We start from the raw sequence: 16,622 nt of genomic DNA, 5'->3' as shown, positions 1-16,622 counted from the left end.
ATGCAGTTTACTCAGTGTCACAAAACGACCAGAAACTGTAGTTCGCATCACAACTGCTGTTAACTAAGCTAATATCTAGCTAGGATGCTAGAGAAATGAAAAATACAAGTAGGCCCCTAGGCTTACTTAATTTTATCCAAAATATTTTGAACTTCATGGATTAGTCTGCGGGCCGCACAAAATTGTTCGGCGGGCCGCGAGTTTGAGACCCCTGCTTTAGGTTATTCATTGATTGCATCTCACACATGGCTTTGACCAGGAGGCTCCAGCCGAGCCAGTGGATACAATTCTTTTAGTTACTGAATTTCTTTTTCTTCTTTTTGGGAAATGACTTCTCTCCACATATTGCCCAGCATTGATGTTTCCAATTCTACTTTGATTTCTCCTGTTGAACTACGTATTTTTTGGTATTCTTTAGATCAGTGTGACAATTCCCTCATCCTTGCTTAAGCCAGCAACCTTGGGACCACATCAGTGAACTTATACTCAAGTCTGCAGTCCCATGCTCAAGCTGGTGAGTGTGCACTCAAGCCAGATGTGCCTGTACTAAAGCTGGTGATCTCAGGATTTTGAACCTTGGATTTCAGCATTTCAGGTTGATGCTCTGTCCACAGACACAGTGGCTACTCTTGATGCTGGCAAGGCTGTTTTGGTTAGGATCCAGCTTCTTGAAGTTCCTGTTCTTTTGAGACTTTGCTATAAGTACCCTTCTGACTGACTTCTAAGAGTTTGAAGGCAGAAATTATCTGTACCTGAAATATAAGAGGTTATGTTCAGTATTGCTGGCCTGATCAGTGGTCATGCATTTTCTTCTGATGAGTTGTGAGATTGTATTTGAGAATGGTTATTGCTTGCTTGGAGTAAGATCTGAGTCATAGCTAACTAACATAGCTTTCTCACTAGACCTATGAGTTACACTTTCTATCTTTTTTAGGTTTTTTGTTAGGTTTGTGCTTTTTTCCATACTATTTGTTTCTGATCTGGATGTTTTTATGAGCACTTTCTTTGTTTAACCTTCTGGGTGAACCATTTTATTTTCACTTCATTCTTACTTTTCTATACTCATGCATTGTGTCAAGTGGATACAATTCTTTTAGTTACTGATTTTCCCTTTCTTCTTTTTGGGAAATGACTTCTCTGACACATCTCCACATATTGCCCAGCATTGATGTTTCCAATTCTACTTTGATTTCTCCTGTTGAACTACATATTTTTTGGTATTCTTTAGATCAGTGTGGCAATTCCCTCACCTTGTTTGTCCTCATCCCTGTAGAAGTGGTTGACCTTTTAGGATTGGAATACAGTTCTTGCCAGCCTGCTCTCCTTCCCTCTGTCCCTCTGTCCCTCCCTCCCATCTTCCCTTCATTTATTTATTATATTGTAGACTTCCATGTGTCTCTGATGATTTACAAAAATAAGTAGCTTATTTATATATATATTTATTTTTGTGATGGGGGACAGATAGGGACAGACAGACAGGAAGGGAGATGAGAAGCATCTTCTTTGTTGTAGCTCCTTAGTTGTTCATTGATTGCTTTCTCATATTATCTTAACCAGGGGGCTACAGCAGAGCGAGTGACCCCGTTGCTCAAGCCAGTGACGTTGGGCTCAAGCTGGTGAGCCTGAGGTCAAGCCAGTGATCTAGGGGTTTCGAACCTGGGTCCTCTGTGTCCTAGTCCAGTGCTTTATCCACTGTGCTACTGCCTGGTCAGGCTATTTTTTTTTTCTTTAAGATTTTATTTATTGATTGGAGAGAGAGAGAGAGAAAAGGAGGAGTGGAATGGGAAGCATCAGCTCGTAGTAGTTGTATCTTATATATGCCTTGACCAGTCAAGCCTGGGATTTTGAACCAGTGACCTCAGCATTCCAGGTTGTTGCTCTATCCACTGTGCCACCACAGGTCAGGCAAGATAAGTGGCTTTTTAAAAAAAATTGCAGTCATAGCTTCCCTATCTAGTTGGGTTTTTTTTTTTTTTTTTTTTTGTTTTTACAGAGAGAGAGACAGGAACGGAGAGAGATGAGAAGCATCAATCATTAGTTTTTTGTTGCGACACCTTAGTTGTTCATTGATTGCTTTCTCATATGTGCCTTGATCATGGGCCTTCAGCAGATGGAGTAACCCCTTGCTCTAGCCAGCGACTTTGGGTCCAAGCTGGTGAGCTTTGCTCAAACCAGATGAGCCCGCACTCAAGCTGGCGACCTCCGGGTCTTGAACCTGGGTCCTCTGCATCAAAGTCTGATGTTCTATCCACTGCGCCACCGCCTGGTCAAGCCCCTATCTAGTTTTATTTTTTAATTTAAAAGATTAATTGTAAAAAGCATATAAAATTTACCATCTTAACTATTTTAAATGTACAGTGTTAAGAATGTTCATATTGCTGAACAACAGATTTCCAGAACTTTTTCATCTTGAAAATGGAAACTATACTCACTAAACAAGCTCCCCATTTCTCTCCCACTCCAACCCTAACTTATCATTCTACTTTCTGTTCCTGTGAATTTGATTACTTGAGATAACTCATTTAAGTAGGGTCAGGCAGTATTTGTCTCCCCCGCCCCCTGAAGTGAGAAGCAGGGGGAGGCAGACAGACTCCCCAATGTGCCCAACTGAGATCTACCCAGCATGCCCACCAGGGGGCAATGCTCAGCCCCTCTGGGGCGTTGCTACACTGCAATCAGAGCCATTCTAGTGCCTGAGGCTGAGGCCATGGAGCCAACCTCAGCACCCTGGCCAGCTTTGCTCCAGTGGAGCCTTGGCTGCGGGAGGGGAAGAGAGAGAGAGAGTGAAAGGAGAGGGGGAAGGGTAGAGAAGCAGAAGGACGCTTCTCCTGTGTGCCCTGGCCAGGAATCGAACCTGGGACTTCCACACGCTGGGCTGACACTCTACCTCTGAGCTAACCGGCCAGGGCAGTGTTTGTCTTTTTTTTTTTTTTAATTTTTTATTTATTCATTTTAGAGAGGAGGGGGGGAGAGAGAGAGAGAGAGGAGAGAGAGGAGAGAGAGAGAAGGGGGGAGGAGCTGGAAGCATCAACTCCCATATGTGCCTTGACCAGGCAAGCCTAGGGTTTCGAACCGGCGACCTCAACATTTCCAGGTCGACACTTTACCCACTGCGCCACCACAGGTCAGGCAGTATTTGTCTTTTTGACTGGCTTATTTACCTAGCATAATGCCCTCAAAGTTTGACTGTGCCAAGATTTCCTTATTCTTTAAACCTGAATCATAATCTGTTGTATGTATGTATCACTTTTTGTTTGTCCATGGACATTTCGGTTGTTTTTGCCTCTTGCCTATCAAGAATAGTGCTGTTAGGAACATAGGTATACAAATACTTGTTTGAGATTCTGCTTTCAGTGTTTTTAATATATGTGCTTAAATGTAGGATTGCATGATCATTAAGTAATTCTGTTTTTAATTTTTTAAGGCACCTCTGTACTATTCTTCATAGCAGTTATACCATTTTATATTTCCAGCAGCAGGGCACAAGAGTTCCAATTCTCTGTATCATCACCTACACTTGTTATTTAAAATATATGTATGTTTTCAATAGTAGCCATACTGATTGGTGTTAAGTGGTATCTCATTGTGGTTAGTTTGGAAATTATCAAGTGTGAGTTCTTCAACTTTTTTTTTTTTTTTTTACAGAGACGGAGTCAGAGAGAGGGACAGATAGGGACAGAAAGGCAGGAACAAAGAGAGATGAGAAGCATCAATCATCAGTTTTTCGCTGCGACACCTTAGTTTGTTCATTGATTGCTTTCTCATATGTGCCTTGACTACGGGCCTTCAGCAGACTGAGTAACCCCTTGCTCAAGCCAGTGACCTTGAGTCCAAGCTGGTGAGCTTTGCTCAAACCAGATGAGCCCGTGCTCAAACTGGTGACCTCGGGGTCTCGAACCTGGGTCCTCCACATCCCAGTTCGACGCTCTATCCACTGCACCACCTCCCAGCCAGGCGAGTTCTTCAACTTTTGTTTTTTCCAAGGTCATTCAGGATCCTGTGAAATTTCATTAGAGTTTAAGAGTGAAATTTTATTTTTATGCCAAAGCATTGTTGGGATTTTGATAGGGATTGTATTGACTCTGGTAGGGCACTTTGGGTAATGTTGACTTTAACATTATTTTCCTGTTTGTGACTATGATATTTCTGTTTATTTATGTATGATTTCTTTCAGCAGTGTTTTGAAATTTTCAGTGTACAAGTCTTTCACCTTCTTAGTCAAGTTTATTTCTAAGTCTTTTATTCTTATTGATGCTCTTGTAAATGGGATCGTAGTCCTAATTTCTTTTTCAGGTTCATTGTTAATATATATTTATACAAATGCAATGGGTTTTCGTGTGTTGAGTTTGTGTCATGTTACTTTACTGAATTCATTTAATCTAAGTTCTTTTTTTAGGGGGTGGATTCTAGTGTTTTGTTTTGTTTTGTTTTTTTACATATAAGATCATGTCATCTGTGAACACAGGTAATTTACTTCTCCAATTTCTTCTTCTTGCCTAATTGCTCTGGCTAGAACTTCCAATATATGTTTAATTGAAGTTGTGAAAGTAGTTACCTACTTTGTCTTGGTCCTGATCTTTGGAGAAGCTTTCATATTTCTCCATTGAGTGTGGTGTTTGCTGTCTGGAGAGCTCTCTAGTTGTTTAGCCCTGTTAAGATGTCCTCTAACCTTTCTGGCTATGCGTTAGTTATATTTAAAAGAATGAGTTGGGCCCTGGCCGGTTGGCTCAGTGGTAGAGCATCGGCCTGGTGTGCAGGAGTCCCGGGTTTGATTCCCGGCCAGGGCACACAGGAGAAGCGCCCATCTGCTTCTCTACCCCTTCCCCTCTCCTTCCTCTCTGTCTCTCTCTTCCCCTCCCACAGCCAAGGCTCCATTGCAGCAAAAGATGGCCCGGGTGCTGAGGATGGCTCTGTGGCCTCTGCCTCAGGCGCTAGAATGGCTGTGGTTGCAACAGAGCGACGCCCCAGAGGGGCAGAGCATCGCCCCCTGATGGGCATGCCAGGTGGATCCCGGTCGGGCACATGCGGGAGTCTGTCTGACTGCCTCCCCGTTTCCAGCTTCGGAAAAATGCAAAAAAAAAAAAAATGAGTTGGAAAGCTTATGTTGGTGAGCTATTAGGCTGCCAGATTGACATTAGGTGGGGATAATTATCTGACCACACATGTGCTTTTCCCCCAAAAGTATGCCATTTGTGTCTTGTGTTAGAGAAGGATATAATTGTTGCAGCCACTCTGTTGGTCAAGTAAGTTTGTAAATATGATATATATATTTGCTCACTTATAGTTTGCATTGGGTGTGGGGATAGGCTGTAAGCAGGCAGGGTGGTTATTAGCCTAAGGCTTAGTTTTAAGACTAAGCTTTTCCCCACACCCTTGACTGATTGCATGATGGGAGTGGTGCACTCTCATGAGGAATCCCATTATGCCTCAGATATAAGTGACTTTGTATCAGAGACTTCCTTGTTTGTGTATTGGATTAAAGGTTTTGATCTCTATACTATAAAGTAGGGCAGACCGGGAGCTCGCTCTCTTGGTTCCTGAGATTAGCATTAGAGGAGAGAGCGGAAAACGGAGAGCAGAGAAAGGCCACGTGGAGGAGAGGAGAGGCAGCCAAGATGGCAGAATGCTAAAGGAGAAACCAGTTTGTGCAGAGAGAAGGAGATGGGGAACAGAGGTAAATAAGGCTAGTGAGCTAGAAACCTTTGATTCTAGGAACTCAGATAAGTCAGTAGCTTTGTGAGCACTGAATGAGTGGGTTTTGGAGCCCAGTGTGTTTTTACTTGCCTGCTGGATTAAAGGCGTTGGCTCACCAGTTTTTGGCTTCATTGTTTCATTACCCACTGTCCGAATCAAATGAGAATCTGCGTGGGCCAGGCGGCTGTGATGGTGGCCGCTGCTACTGGCCTTACACACTCTGTTCCTTGTGTTTTTTGACTAAGGAAGGAAAACTGTCATTGTGTACTACAGTCTCCTCTTGTAAAATCATATAAACCAAAAGCTTGTTTTTAGTAGCTGCCTTATCTCCTGCTTTATCTTACTTGGTCATGGTTGCTAGGTTTTGTTGTAAGGATCTTTCAGAAGGGCAGTAGTGTCTTTGACTTTTAGGGCCTAAGGTGCTACTATCTTGTTACCCATTTGTTTGGCATATACTTTTGCATAGGGGCAACCTTTGGGTTCAAGCCAGTGACCTTGGGATCATTTTGATGAGTCCATGCCCAAGCTGGCAAGACTGCACTCAAGGTCAGATAAGCTCGTGCTCAAGCCAGGGACCTTGGGAGTTTGAACCTGGGACCTCAACGTTTCAGGTTGATGTCCTACTCACTGAACCACCAGAGGTCAGGCAATCGTAGTTTCTTTTTAACTTAAAAAATTTTATTTATTGCCTGACCTGTGGTGGCGCAGTGGATAAAGCGTCGACCTGGAAATGCTGAGGTCGCCGGTTTGAAACCCTGGGCTTGCCTGGTCAAGGCACATATGGGAGTTGATGCTTCCAGCTCCCCCCCCCTTCTCTCTCTCTCTCTCCCCCTCTCTCTCTCCTTTCTAAAATGAATAAATAAAATTAAAAAAAATTTTTATTTATTTATTTTTAGAGAGAAGAAAGTGGAGAGAGAAAGAGGGAGAGAGACAGGAACATCAATCTGTTTCTGTTGCCCTGACCAGGGATTGAACTGGTAACCTTTGAGCTTTGAGATGACGCTCTAACCAACTGACTTGTCTGGCCAGGGCCATAGTTCTCCCTCCCTCCTTTTCCCCCTCCCCTCTTCCTCTCTCCTTCCCTCACAGAGACAGGGAGAGGGACATCTAGATAGGGACAGACAGACAGGAAAGAGAGAGATGAGAAGCATCAGTTCTTCGTTGTGGCACCTTGATTGCTTGTGTTTATTGATTGCTTTCTCATATGTGCCTTGACCTGGGGGCTACAGCAGAGAGAATGACCCCTTGCTCAAGTCAGCGACCATGGGGTCATGTCTATGATCTCATGCTCAAGCCAGCGACCCCCACGTTCAAGCTGCTGAGCTCCCGCTCCAGCTGGTGACCTTTGGGTTTTGAACCTGCATCCTCAGCATCTCAGGCCATTGCTCTATCCATGTGCGACCAGGCGAGGATTAGTTTCTTTACCCTTGCCGTGCCTTTTCATTTGTTTATGAATTATCATATTTCCCCATGTATAAGACTCTTTTCTGAAAAATTTGGCTTCTAAAAACTGGGTGCGTCTTATACAGTGATTGTAGATTTTTATTTTTTACTTACATTTCCCGCTTTTTCGCACGTTTTTGCGCTCATTGTTGAAGACAGTAATTCTTCATCAGACAGATGAGGACAAGCTAATGGATGGCAGTTTTGACAGTGATGAGAAGTTGTATGAATTTTATGATGAATAAAACTTGAGTTCAATAACTTCAATGCATTTTTTTTCAAATTTCGGGCCCCCAAATTAAGGTGTGTCTTATATATGGGAGTGTCTTATACATGGGGAAATATAGTAGTATTGTATATTTATGTTATTAGGACTATGCAAATATTGTTCACTGCCAAGCCAGGTAGTATACCATAGTTATATTTTTTGACTTGCATGATTTCTTTCATTCTTGTATTTAGTAATTGCAAAGTTTGTGTATGCATGTGTGTTAAGTTTCTGTCTGCATTTATTATAGTTTCTCTAAACGAGTAAAATGCTTTTTTATGTAACATAAATGTAAATATATGTTTAGTTTCCCCATCTCAAACCATCTTACCTAGCGTTCTCTTTTTCTGTTGCTTCTGTCTGAACTAAGTGCTCTTGGGGTCTGTGCACAGTGATCATTCTTGGATCTTTCTTCCCATCATCCTGGGGATTCTCTTTAAACATTAACTTCTTTACCTAGAAGCCTTTTCTTTTCTCTTTTTAATGTCTGAATTCCTAACATTCTAGTCTTTGCTTAACAGTCATCTCTTCAGAGAATTTCTTCTTGACTCCCCATTCTGAGATGGATTATAGTTACTTGGTACACAATTTCCTACTTGGTTTCTTCTTGGCATTTATCACAATATATATCAGTATTCTTTTTTTTTTTTTTTGTATTTTTCTGAAGCTGGAAACGGGGAGAGACAGTCAGACAGACTCCCGCATGCGCCTGACCGGGATCCACCCGGCACGCCCACCAGGGGCGATGCTCTGCCCCTCTGGGGCGTTGCTCTGTTGCGACCAGAGCCACTCTAGCGCCTGGGGCAGAGGCCAAGGAGCCATCCCCAGCGCCCGGGCCATCTTTGCTCCAATGGAGCCTCGGCTTTGGGAGGGGAAGAGAGAGACAGAGAGGAAGGAGAGGGGGAGGGGTGGAGAAGCAAATGGGCGCTTCTCCTGTGTGCCCTGGCCGGGAATCGAACCCGGGACTCTTGCATGCCAGGCCGACGCTCTACCGCTGAGCCAACCGGCCAGGGCTTATATAAGTATTCTTTATGTGTGTGTGTGTGTGTGTGTGTATCACTAGACTAAGTTCTGGAGATGGGGACTGTTGCTATTTTGTTCCCCATTGTCTGTAGCATATGCAGTGCTCAACAGGTATTAAATGATGACTTCTAGACATAGTGAATGAAGATTAAATGCCATGGGTTGTTATCTTGTTGGGCTTAGTCTAACATGAAGTTGGCAAACTATGGGCCAGTGTGCCAAACCTGGCCAGTTAGTCATTTTGTAACATGGCCATTCTCATTTGTTTACATATTGTCTATTACTGCTTTCAGGATACTAGTGGCAGAGCTGCATAGTGTGAAAGAGACTTTATGGCCTGCAGAGTCTATTTCATTATTGACCCTATATAGAAAATTTTGCTGATCCTTGATTTTGTATAGTCAGACATTTTACATTAAAAGACTTATTTCAACCATTAATCAATTATATTTATACAGTTTCTCTTTTGGATTTAACTTTAGGTTTCTTTCATAGTAGTAGTAGTAGTAGTATATATGTATATGAAATGCCAGTATGTTAATCAGGGTTCAGTCAGGGAATTGAGGGAATTTAATAAAGAGAAGTAACTACACAGATGTTGAAGGTTTAAAGTGCAAAGAGGGAACCCAGAGGGATACTCAGAAGATGATGATGACGATGACGATGATAACTGCAGGAAACATCCATTCTCCCCTAAGTCTGGTGAAACAATGGAAAGAGAGTTGTCAGAATATAATCACTTAGAAGCTAGAATTTCAAGGAAAGAATGCTGCCTGGCTAATCCTGGTACCTCTAAGAGAATGATACCATGAAATAGAGCCTGCAATTAGTGCTGCTGCTGAGTGATGCTTTCAGATTCAACAAACTAACAAGTCTTTGGTCTCCTCCTACCTTCCAATCTTTTTCTAGTGTTGTATAGGCACTGTAGGAAGATACTAACAGGAAACCAACTGGAAATAAATATATAGTTTGCAGAGTCCCAGCCCCAGCATTATAAAGCATAGAACAGAAGGGTGGATTTGAAGTTGAGAGACAATACCAGAATAACTGCGTAACGTCTTTTTTCTTTCTACTCAGACTTACATATACTAAAAATCTGTTCTTAAGTTCAGATTAGTCATTAACTAAATAAATCAAGATTTATTTTCTTTGGTGAAAGTGAAGAAAAATAATCACTTGAAACATTTGCATTTGTAAATCTAGGCATTTTTTTGAGGGGCTTAAGTATTGGCTTTAATAGTGGTTTAGCATTACTTATTCATAATTAAAAATTATTTTTTCTACTTTATTTTAGTATCAGATATAGAAGGTGGTGATGGACTGCAGCTCAGAAAGGAACATACTCTCAGAATATTTGCTTATATCAATTCCTGGACACACAGGTATGTATCCTTAAATATTTTGAAGTTACTTTGTGAGTTGTACTTTATTTATTTGTTTGTTTGTTTGTTTGTTTAGTGAGAGGCAGGCAGGCAGACAGATTCTTCTGCATGTGCCCTGACCAGGATCCACCCAACCAGGATCCACCCGGCAGGCCCTCTCTCTATAGGGAGATGCTCTGCCCATCTGAGGCCAGTGCTATGTTGCTTGGACAATTGAGCTATTTTAGCACCTGAGGTGAAGCCATGGAGCCATCCTCAGTTCTTGGGTCCAGCTTGCTTGAATCATTCAAGTCATGGCTGTGGGAGGAGAACTGAAAGAGAGAGACAGGAGGGAGGAGGGGTGGAGAATCAGATGATTGACTTCTCCTGTATGCCCTGACCAGGAATAAAACCCAGGACTTCCACTCACTGGGCTGACGCTCTACTGCTGAGCCAACTGGCCAGGGCCATGAGTTGTATTTTAAATTTGCTTTATCATCAGATTTTTTTTTTTAGGATGTTGGGTTGTATTCATTTAGTCATTAAATGACAGTTTATCAATATTTATTAAATCTCCCTTCTTCCTTACTTATGGGCTATTTATGGTTTTGTTTTTAAAACATAAGAATAAAAATGATTTCTTTAGGCTCTGGCCAGCTGCTCAGCAGTATAGTGTTGGCCCGGTGTGTGGTTGTCCCAGGTTTGATTCCTGGTCAAGGCACACAGGAGAGGCTACCATTTGCTTTTCCACCTCTTCCCCTCTCCCCCCTCTCTTTCTCTCCTGCAGCCATGGCTTCATTGATTTGAGTGCATTAGCCCTGGACACTGAGGATGGCTCTTTGGAACCTCCACCTCAGGTGTTAAAAATAGCTTGGTTGTGAGCATGTCCCCAGAGGGCAGAGCATCAGCCTAAGACAGGTTTGCTGAGTGGATTCTGGTTGCGGCGCATGTGGGAGTCTTATCTCCTATCCATTCACTTGGAAAAAGAAGAAAAAAATTAAAATGGTTTCTTTAGCCCCTTCATTATTGAGAAATATGGATGTGATCAAAATTCTAAAAAGTTATTTTGAGAGAGATGAAAAAATTGTTTTGGTAAAGCTAGAGACGTATAATAAATAAACTTAATCCTTTAAAAAAAAATCACTGTTGTGGTAGAGGACATTTTGACCCTTCTGGAAGCCACTTACTGTTTGTTCCTTTTCCATAACAATTATATATGGTAGATCTATTTAAAAATAATACATATATTGCTTTGGCTAGTTGGCTCAATGATAGAGCATTGGCCCAGCGTGTAGATATCCCGGATTCGATTACCAACCAGGGCACACAGGAGAAGTGCCCATCTGCTTCTCCACCCCCCTCCCCACTTCTCTCTCCTTTTTTCCCTCCCTCCCTCGCTCTCTTTTCCCCTCTCTCCCTCTCTTTCTCTTCTCCTCCCTTCCTGCAGCCAAGGCTCAATTGAAGGAGTTGGCCTGGGCTGCTGAGGATGGCTCCATGCCCTCTGCCTCAGGTGCTAAAAATATTGCTCTAGTTGCAATGGAGCAAGGGCCCCAGATGGGGAGAGCATCACCCCCTAGTGTGCTTGCCAGGTGGATCCCGGTTGGGGCACATGCAGGAGTCTGTCTCTGCCTCCCCTCCTCTCACTTAAAAAAAAGAAAAATACATATATTGAGAACAGAGAGAATAAAACTTTAGGAAATGCAATCATTAATATCACCAAAGTTTGTTTCAAGGTTTTGCAAATTCTTGTTTTTCAATGTGGTTTTAGTTGACATGGCTAAATATTCTTTTCTCTTGTGTGCCTATCTTGTTTTAAGTTATTTTTATCTTATTTATTCATTTTAGAGAGGTGAGGGGGTAAGAGAGAGATAGAGAAGGGCAGGAGGAGGAGCAGAAAGCATCAACTCTCATATGTGCCTTAATCAGGCAAGCCTGGGGTTTCAAACTGGTAACCTCAGTGTTCCAGGTTGACGCTTTATCTACTGTGCCACCATAGGTCAGGCCCATTTAAAGTTTTTAGTCCTTCTAAAATTTTTATGGGTAAAGAAAGTTGGAAGCATAGTGTGCAACAATTAATGAACATGTTAAATGCAGTGATAACATAAACGAACGGCTTGAGGCACACAAGTTGGCTGATGATAGTTTTTCAGAATAGTTTAACTTCAGAAAGCACTTCCTGTGCAATAACATCTCGTTTCCATATATTTCTTCTTTCTGTTTGTAAAGTTGGTACTTAAATTGTTCCAAAAATGATTGTAGATTTTAGTTATTTAAAACTTACGTGTCGTCATTATTGACATCTCTTTGGAGTCTCAATCTAAATTTCTTTTGACCAAGGTTAGTGGTGGCTGTTCCTTTTATTACCAGAAAATAAACAACTGTATATTTTATAATACTAATGTATTAATGATTTAAAATTCATATTAATAGCCTAAAGCAGTGGTCCCCAATGGTTTTTGGGCCATGGACCGGTTTAATATCAGAAAATATTTTCACGGCCTGGCCTTTAGGGTGGGACGGATAAATGTATCACGTGACCGAGACAAGTGTCAAGAGTGAGTCTTAGACGAATGTAACAGAGGGATCTGGTCATTTTTTAAAAATAAAACATCGTTTAGACTTAAATATAAATAAAACGGAAATAATGTAAGTTATTTATTCTCTCTTTGTGGACTGGTACCAAATGGTCCATGGCCCAGGGGTTGGGGACTACTGGCCTAAAGGATTTGCTAAGAAGTGTTAGATTTGAGTCAGAATTTTGAATTTATTGTAACTACAGTTAGATGGCAACATGCTATACTAGGATAAAGTCATACTTTTAATTTCAGGGTTTATAGGTGTGCTAGTAAAGAAAATGAAATTCAGAGAAATGATATTTTGCTAACATCTCACCACAGGTTATTGGTAGAGCTGGGTAGGTTACATTTTCCTATTTTTAGTCCACTTTTATCTTAGATGTACACCCTTATTATTTGTATCAATGTCTGTGGATAGGAATAAAATTATAAAGGAAACTTTGATATGCACAATTTTAGGCAGTAATTTATAGGTTTCATCAGAGTGTGAAAGTGTGTTTGCCCCCAGACTGTTAGAGACGGTCTGCCTTTTATCTCATTCTGTTCCAGGGTGTAGTGGTTAGGAGTATGGCCTTGGAGCCACATAGATGTGTGGATTTCGGTCCTGCTTTATCACTTATGTACTGGATGATTATGACAAATTACTAACTTCAGTAAGCTCTAAGCTCTTACTTCCTCATATGTGAAATGAGAATAATAAAGCTACTACTATCTCAGTGAGGTGGTGAAGAAACCAGGTGCTTAGCATAGTATCTGACAAAAAGAGCTTAATAAACACCTATTTTAATTAAAATTGTTAAAGTTTATTTTAGAAAATGAACTATCTATTCAAGGGTGCATAAGCTAAAGTGTGAAAAGCTGGACTGGAAACACAGTTTGTATCATTTGTAATTCTCATATGTTGATAAGGTATGAATAGTTTTTAGCTGGTAATAAAAAATACAAAAAGTAGACCATTACAGTCTAGCGTGCTGATAGAAGAAAGCTGTGACAATAAAATATCCAGTTGGATCACAGTGCTTGGAATTAAAAATTTTTGCTTGTTCTTCTTGTCCTTATTCCCACTTACATCTCCCATTTCCTTCATGGGCATCAGAAAATATTGTTGCCAATAAAGCATAATCTACAAAAGAGGGTCTTAACTTGGAGGCCCATGAGCATGGAAGTCCATAAATGTACCTAAGTGCACTAGTGAACCCTTGACATTTCATACAAAATGTTCTTTATAGGTTTTCTGGGAGAAAGTGGTAATAGCTTTCATAAAATTATTGATGGTCATGAATAATTTTTCTAATGTATTGACTAGAATATAGGTAAAGGAGAATGTTCACTGGAAAACAGTATGTTGATAAGAATTTAATAATTCAGCCTGACCTGTGGTGGCACAGGGGATAAAGCGTCCACCAGGAATGCTTAGGTTGCTGGTTCAAAACCCTGGCCTTGTCTGGTTAAGGCACATATGGGAGTTAATGCTTCCTGCTCCTCATCCCCTTCTCCCTCTCCCTCTTCTCTCCCTCTCTCTTTCTTTTGCTCTTCTCTCTAAAATGAATAAAATATTTTTAAAAATTTAATAATTCAAACATTCAAATATTTTAAAATTTTTCTTCTGTTTAAATGATACACTTGTAAAAATCTTTGAGAAAATGCAGAGAATCACAGTTTATTTTTTATTTATTTTTTTTTAATTTTTTATTTTTTTCTGAAGCTGGAAACAGGGAGAGACAGTCAGACAGACTCCCGCATGCACCCGACCGGGATCCACCCGGCACGCCCACCAGGGGCGACGCTCTGCCCACCAGGGGGCGATGCTCTGCCCATCCTGGGCGTCGCCATGTTGCGACCAGAGCCACTCTAGCGCCTGAGGCAGAGGCCACAGAGCCATCCCCAGCGCCCAGGCCATCTTTGCTCCAATGGAGCCTTGGCTGCGGGAGGGGAAGAGAGAGACAGAGAGGAAAGCGCGGCGGAGGGGTGGAGAAGCAAATGGGCGCTTCTCCTGTGTGCCCTGGCCGGGAATCGAACCCGGGTCCTCCGCACGCTAGGCCGACGCTCTACCGCTGAGCCAACCGGCCAGGGCCGAGAATCACAGTTTAAAAAACATGCCACCATCCAAAGTAAAAACTAACTTGTCAACCTATGTGTGAGTTGTGAAAGGTTTAAATTTTTACAATATGTGATTTTACTACATGTCTTATGGATAATCTGATTTTTCACATATAGTCTATTGTGATTCAGTTTCTCTCTGTCATCAAACATTATCATTTTAAATTGCTACACAGCAATCATATAATGGCTACTCTCTTGTCTATAAGATCAGGAAAGGTATGTCTGTTGGTTTAACAGATTATCATTTCATTTTATTAATACCATGATTAGGAGTAGAATGGGAGGAAAATCGAGGCAATGGGGAGAACAGGTTATGAGAATAAATTGAAGAATATACATTAGAAAAAGAGCATACAAGAGTCTGGAAGGAATACCATGTTTGTCAAGTGCATGATACCACAAGGAATAATCCTTCATGTTGGAAGTGTTACTAGTTGTTTTTTTAATTTACTTGTTCAAAATTTATTACAGAACAGGCTTAGGTTTATATACTGTAAATTTCATATTTCTTAGGCAGTCAAGGCTCTTTGTTGTCTCCTGCTTACCTACTTTTTTTCCCCTTAAGTAAGAAGTGGGGAGGCAGAGAAACATACTCCCGCATGTGCTCCGACCAGGACTCACCCGGAAAGCCCCCTATGGGGCGATGCTTTCCCCATCTGGGGCCATTGCTCCATTGCTTGGCAACCAAGCTATTTTAGTGTCTGAGGCAAGGCCATGGAGCCATCTTCATTGCCCAGGGCTATATTGCTTGAATCATTTGAGCCAAGGCTTCAGGAGGAGGGGGGATGACTTTCACACACCGGGCTGATGCTCTACTGCTTAGCCAACTGGCCAGGGACACTGGTTTGTTTTTCATTTGCTTAATTTTCTAGGCATGGATCACTAATTTTTCCCAAACTCTCTCCAACCATTCTTTGTTTGTTTGTTTGTTTGTTTGTTTTTTACAGAGACAGAGTCAGAGAAAGGGATAGATAGGGACAGGCAGACAGGAATGGAGAGAGATGAGAAGCATCAATCATTAGTTTTTCGTTGTGACACCTTAGTTGTTCATTGATTGCTTTCTCATATGTGCCTTGACTGGGCCTTCAGCCGACTGAGTAACCCCTTGCTGGAGCCAGAGACCTTGGGTCCAAGCTGGTGAGCTTTGCTCAAACCAGATGAGCCTGCGCTCAAGCTGGCGACCTCAGGGTCGTGAACCTGGGTCCTCCACATCCCAGTCCAATGCTCTATCCACAGCGCCACCTCCCAGTCAGGCTCTCCAACCATTCTTAGCTCTGATTTTTACCTTTTTTATACATCATTAAATTATTTTTATTTTCCTCTTTTCCCTCCTCTACCTAGTCTTCTTTGGCCTTTCTTATTTTGAACTGTATGATTTCTCAATAGGGTTACTAAACAGCTATCTTCAGATCATCATGAAATTGCTTTTGTTCTCTGTTGTGTTTGCTTGATCTCTGGTTTCCTGGATTTCATGTTGTGATCTTTATTGGTTTAACTTTGTTTTGTTAGGATGACGTTTTTTAAGACTTTTTTAAAGTCTAAAAATATCTATTCTACCCTTACTTTTATGAATAACTTGTTGGATATAGAATTCTAGGTGGAAAATTACTTTGTCAGAACTTTGAAAGTATTGCTGCATTGTATTCTTAACTTCCAAAACTGCTTTGCAGAAGAACTTGGCTATTTTTATTACTGAACTCTTTCTTATCATTATTTCACCTTCCCGAAAAGCTTTTAGGATCTTTGTCCCTCCTTGATTTCAGAAATTTTAGGGAGATATGTGTTTTGGTGGTTTTTTTAGTTATGAAATTAAAAAATATAATTTCCTCACCTTTATAGTTTCTACTTTGTCCTCTTGAAAATATTAGTCAGATATGGTACCTACTTTATTGGTGGTTTACTTTTCTTTTCTGTTACCTTTCTTTGTCTACTTACAAAGAGATTTCTTCAGTTTTACCTCCTGAGCCTTTTTTTTTTTTTTTAAAGTGAGCTGCTTTAAAAAAATTTTTTTTTGTGACAGGAGACAGAGGGACAGATAGGGACAGACAGACAGGAAGTGAGAGAGATAAGCACCAATTCTTTGTTGCAGCACCTTAGTTCACTGATTGCTTTCTCATATGTGCCTGACTGGGGGGCTCCACCAGAACGAGTGAC

General features: G+C 41.3%; 1 protein-coding gene across 2 annotated transcripts in view; it reads left to right on the top strand.

Annotated features, from left to right (window-relative positions):
• Positions 1–16,622, top strand: part of USP34 (ubiquitin specific peptidase 34) — a 287,003-nt gene that overhangs the window by 43,436 nt on the left and 226,945 nt on the right. For both annotated transcript variants that reach the window (XM_066267204.1, XM_066267203.1), the window contains exon 2: positions 9,723–9,810. In XM_066267204.1, the coding sequence (XP_066123301.1) occupies positions 9,723–9,810 (88 nt within the window). The remainder of the gene's footprint in view (positions 1–9,722; positions 9,811–16,622) is intronic.

Source organism: Saccopteryx bilineata, chromosome 3 (assembly GCF_036850765.1).
Source record: "Saccopteryx bilineata isolate mSacBil1 chromosome 3, mSacBil1_pri_phased_curated, whole genome shotgun sequence".
In the NCBI taxonomy this organism is placed as follows: domain Eukaryota; kingdom Metazoa; phylum Chordata; class Mammalia; order Chiroptera; family Emballonuridae; genus Saccopteryx; species Saccopteryx bilineata.
Note: the sequence above shows the minus strand (reverse complement) of the source record. Positions and strands in the feature narration are given on the sequence as shown.